At 47.2% G+C, this 5,639-nt stretch overlaps 1 protein-coding gene across 1 annotated transcript; it reads left to right on the forward strand.

Moving 5' to 3' along the window:
• Positions 1-1,684: 1,684 nt before the first annotated feature.
• Positions 1,685-3,968, forward strand: LOC123050586 (uncharacterized). The gene is made up of 2 exons (XM_044473359.1): positions 1,685-1,805; positions 2,455-3,968. Exons 1-2 carry the CDS (start codon positions 1,685-1,687, stop codon positions 3,966-3,968), a joined length of 1,635 nt encoding a protein of 544 aa, XP_044329294.1.
• The last annotated feature ends 1,671 nt before the right edge of the window (positions 3,969-5,639 follow it).

Genomic DNA, 5,639 nt, shown 5'->3' on the forward strand with positions numbered 1-5,639 from the left:
CAATCTTAGCCAGCACATGGTAATGTGAAGAATGGAACCTCGATCTGTTGTGCAATCAAAAGTATGAATGCTTGATTAAAAAAATCAAAGAAAAGATTAACATTTTTCAATACATGGTCAATGTTTTTTATACACATTTAAAATTTTCCAAATGCTTGATTGACATTAGGGCCACGCTGCTGCGCGTCCGCCGGCGGATAAAATTACAAGATCGGTTGCCTCCTTGTAATTGGATGAAGTTGTGGGTGGCCGTGTGATCTACCCATGTGATCCATCATCTTTGCAACAAATGTGTTGCTGCCGTATTTTCTGCAACAGAGGCCTAGTTGCAGAAATTATTCACACAAAAAAGGCCATATTGGAGAAAGTTTTTCAACTATTTTCCCTCTTAACTTATTGCAACAAGAGACTTTTTGCAACAAGAGTCTTGTTGCAAAAACACGTTGTAGAAGACAAAAATCAATTGCAAAGCCCACTCCACGCCGTCCAGTGTCAGGGACGACCGAGGGACGGAGGCTACCGAGGAAATGCGGCGTCGATCTCGCTGGAGCTTCGACAGGAGGCGGCTCGAAAGAGGTCTTCGGGAGGCCGTGGAGAAGCAACCAATGACTGAGGAGATGGAGCGGGAGAGTGGGCCGGGCCCCTTGACGAAGGAGAAAAAGGAGGAAAGAGCGGAGGGCCGGTGAAGGAGGATAGCATGCTCGTCCACGGCATGGCTGGTGATGCACGTGTCTGGAGGCTGTGGCCTGTGGGGATCCAGATCTTGCAACAAGCTAGTTGTTGCGGGGGAGAAAATTGCAACAATGGTCTGATTTTGCAAAGCTAGACTGTGGAAAAAGGATACTTCTGAGCCATCCAATGAAAGAAACATCCGACGGCCATAAAGGCGATGGATGCGCGCAGAAAGATCGGTGAGGTGAATAGAAGCGTATCAATTAACGTTATTCAAACACTTGTTCAATATTTTTTTTCAAATGCTTGATTAACATTTTTATATACATGATCAAAAAAATCATCATTTTTAAATACATGGTCAAATTTATAATACACATTTAATATTTTCCAAATCCTTAATTAACTTTTTCAAATACTATTCAATTTTTTTTCAAATACTTGATTAACATTTTTACATACATGATAAAAAAATTCATAATTCTTGGAATACATGTTCAAAAAAATTCCTTTACATGTTCAACATTTTGCAAATGCTTAATTAACATTTTTCAAATAGTTGTTCAACAATTTTTAATACATGATCAACAATTTTTCTATACGCGTTCTACATTTTCTGATTGCTTCATTAGCATTTTTTCAAACATTTTCTCAACATTTTTCAAATGTGTTTTGTAGAGTATTTTTGTAATATATGTATTTAGGATATTTTAAAGTACAAACGAAAGTACAAAAACAAAACAAAAAAAAGAGGCTGTGGCCTCCCGCGTGCATGGGCCGGCCCATCTCGCCCTCCCCGCACATCTGCCCATTTCCAAATACGAAATCGTCCCGCTCGGCTCTCCCCCTCTTCATAAAAAGGGGCGTCATCTTCTTCATCGACGGGACCTCGCCGGCAGCCGAATTTGCCCCCCAAATTAAATTTCCTCCCGTCCCGTCGCAATTTAACTAGAATCTTTTGGCGTGAGTTCTGAAACTGTGACCGGAGCGCCCCCCCGCGGGTCTCCTCAAGATGTGCGAGGAGGAGACGACCTCCGAGCCGTCGTCCCCGCCGGTGGAGAGCACGGCCAAGGAGCACGACGCGGGCGCCGCTACGACCGTGATCTCCGACTCCGAATCTCCTCTAATTCAACGTGAGTTTCCGATTACTTCTTGGGACTTTCTTGCTTTCTTGGGGGCTTTCTTGGTTTCTTGGTAGCTTTGGTTTCTTGGGAGCTGTGATCAGCGGCGTCGTGGAACGCGTAGGCAAAGTTTATGCTCGCCGTCTCGGGGCTCTCCGCCGCATACCCGTGCGGGAGTTCCGGGCGATCCCTGTCGAATTAGCGTTTCTTCACAACTCTGTTTCCGGAAAGCCAGAGCCGTGGAGCTCTCCGTGCACGCATGGGGCCGCGGAGCTCGCCGTGCACGCTTAGGGCCACCAAGAGGCGTCGCGTGTGTTGAATTCGTAGCTGTCTGCGCGGTTTTAGATTCTGAATTCTGAATTTCTGCTTCTTCTTCTTCTTCTTCCCTGCTGTTGAGTTTGTAGATAGAAGATGCGCAACTGAATTAACCTGACTGCTGGCTGAAATAAGACCCTTGTTTCGTGTTTGACCTGACATTGCTTGCTTTAAGTTTCTGAATTTCTGGTTGTTCTTTCTTCTTCCCTACTGTTAAGTTTGTAGATAGAGTATGAGCTGAATTTCTGATTTCCACCGAAACTGAATTAGACTGCTTGCTGACTGAAATAAGCTCGGCTCTTGTTTGGTTTTTGATCTGACATTGCTTGGTTTTTGTTGGACGCAGAGAGCCATACACATACAGAGTCCGCACCTTCTCCAGCTCCACAAGTGCAGCACCTGCTCGTAGCTGCAGCTTCAGCTCCGCAAGTGCAGCAGCAGCCGGAAGGTTTCCTGGATATTTGGGCAGACACCGCAGATACAGGGTATGCACAGATGAAGAAGTTGCTGGGAGACGAAAAGTGCAAATGGTACGTCGCGGTCGATACGGAATTTTGCATGAAGGACGACGTAGTCGATCCTTGGGGACCGCCCCAGTCTCCCGACGGTCACTATGAGCAGACCCGAAGAATCGTCGACGAAGGCGATCTGGTTCAAGTGGGGTTTGCACTCGCCAAGTCCAGTTCCGGGCTCGATCCAAACTCGTTCCGGGTGTTTCAGTTCAACATGCTCTTTCAGTACACGGCAAGGAGCTCTACCAGCAAGAACGTAAGGTTTTTAAGAGATACGGCGAAGTTAAACCTTGACGATCATGCGAGCAGGGGTATCAACATCAAGGATTTCATCAACGGCATCAGAACCCTGGGCATATTGGAAAACAGGAACATTACTTGGATAACTTTCCAAGGGTATTCAGATTTTGGGTACCTAATCAGGGCACTCCAAGATAGCTCCGTTCTGGCACATTCCCGAGCAGAGTTCGTCCGATTGGCTAAGAGGTATTTCCGAAGCAGTTACGATCTAAAACTTCTTCTCAGTCTTGGAGTTCGCTGCCAGAAGCCCAGCCGAAGCGTGCCTGGGAGTGGCAGTCTGAAAGGTCTCGCTGCGAGTTTGGGGGTGAAGAGAAGCGGACAAGAGCACGGATCAGGATCTGACGCCCACCTTACTCTTGGCTGTTTCCGTCACTTGATGCTGAGCGATCGAGCAGCCTCATCCGAGCTGCAATGTTACAAAAACACCATCTACGGGGTGGAAAATCCCTTGCCTGGTACAAGTGGTGCGAATGCAGATGCAGACCAGGTAGATGTTTGGGCGTCCAATTTCGACACGGAGATTAGGATCATCACCGGCTCCCTAGACGTGCAGGGCCTGTTGACAGTTGAGGTTGAGTTCACTAATTCAACCATCAATCATATCATGTCCTATGCCGAAGTACGCACGGAGGCATCCCGGTGCAAGGCAGACCTAGCCATTGGTATCTCTGACAACAACGGTCGCTTGGCCTATGGACGAGTTTGGACCTTCCATGTGGAAGCACAGCAAGGTGCAGAAGATGAGCAAGGGAGAGTCGGAGTTACAGCAACAATGTTAGCAGGGCTGCTTACCAACATGAGATCTCTCCAGAACCCCAACGTGATTTGGCTGTCGTCAACCAGAATGTGCTTTCTATACTTGATTAGTCTTCTGACGAGGTGCCTTCCCCTGGAGGAGCATTGCTTCTTCGGACTTTGGAATTGCTTCTTCCCCAACTGGCGCCTGATCGAGCACGGGTCTCCGGAGCAAGACCCAGGGCGGAGGGCCATCATCACCCTGCAGCGGTGCTTCCAACCTTACAGTTCACATGAATTTCGGTTCTCTTAGAATGGGCGCTCGCACATGAAGAATTATGTGCCCTCCCCTGAGACCGAGAGTCAAGCTGTAAACTCTATTGTAAAATATTACTCTAGTTACAATGCATACACACATGAACAATTATTGTTGTCAGATTTGAATCATTACTGTATGTTCACGGTGATGAATACCTGTATGCCATATTTACAGTCAGATTACTGTAAACATTTGAATCATTACTGTCAGATCACAGTCAGATTATACAGTAGTGATAATCTAAAAGGAGGAGGGAAGGAAGGAAGGAAGGCACAGTAGTGATAATCTGAATCTGGATTACTCCAAGCACTACATTTAGATTACAGATTACAAACAAAAATCCAGATTATCTGAATTACTCCCCATTTAGATTACAGTAGTGGATACCTGTATGTTCATGGTCACTACACCCTTCATGTCCACTAAATTCTGATTGTCTGAATTTGGGCGTATTTTGACAACTTAAGTAGCGAGTACTCCTGAGAATTGTTTAACTCAGTGATGATCAAAACCCTGACCTCCCCAATCCAAACATCTTGTCACGCATAATCTTTTCCTCCTCCCCCTGCCACATTGGATATATCTATGCAACACTTCAGAGTTCAGAGGGCTAATATGCGGATGCAGGCAGCCAAACAGTGCTATGCAACCATGACAAGCTTACAATTTATTCCATGACATTAACTAAATTACATAAAAATTCATTAACAAAGTTCACAATTTCAATAAGGATTTTTCGCAAAATAAAAAATCAGTAAGGAATTGACAGGGGAGAAATACAGTAACTAGCTCTCTAGTGGGAATTTACAAAGTAGTACTAATCAAAAGAAAATTTGCACTTTGTCATGTGGTAGAGTTGTGGAACATATTGTAGTCAATGCAGAGCAGAGATATTTATGTTTCGGAGGATGGATGTGCAATGGTGTATGATTTCAGTAACTAGCTCTCTAGTGGGAACAGTGGCATCTTGATGTTGCTTTCTTCTGATCAGAATCTGCCAATCAGGCATCGCATACAGTTCATTTGCTCCATGAAGGAGAAGAAAGGAGCATGCTGCCACCATAAAGATACTTGCAGTAAGGAATTGACAGCACTAAACATCTTGGAATTGACAGGAGTAATTTGAATAACCGCCGCCACCTCCGTCGAGCTCGCGAGGGGAAGAATTTAGCTTGCTTGTGTCGTGGGCACCAGCAGCATCCCCGACCTGATGGCACTGATGCAGCTGCTGGCGTCCCCGGGAAAATAAGAACTCGTCGTCCTAGCCCGTCGGGGCCCTTCCATGCCGTCGAGCTGCTCAGGCTTAGGCACTCCAAACAGTTCGACCGGAGGAGCCGCTGTGGCGGGTCCGCGTCCCTGCCAGTAATTGTTCCCGACTTGGCGGAGGTGACTGGGCCGGAGAAGAGCTGCGGGCTCTGGAGGTCATCTCCGGTTGGTGGTGATCTGGATCCGGCGCGTCCGGCCTGCCTCGCCGATGCCGGAGCAGAGGGGAGGGGCAGGCAAGCGAGCGGGAGCTGCGTGAGCAGGGGAGCTGAGGCGGCGGGGTAGCAAAGGAGCTACGGCGACGGGGGAGCAGGGCAGCTGCAGGCTGCGGCGGTGGACTGCAGCTTCTGTCGGAGACTCGGAGGAGGCAGTGTACTGCTACTGCGGGTTCGAGAGAGATTT

This window comes from Triticum aestivum, chromosome 2D, assembly GCF_018294505.1.
Source record: "Triticum aestivum cultivar Chinese Spring chromosome 2D, IWGSC CS RefSeq v2.1, whole genome shotgun sequence".
Lineage (NCBI taxonomy): Eukaryota > Viridiplantae > Streptophyta > Magnoliopsida > Poales > Poaceae > Triticum > Triticum aestivum.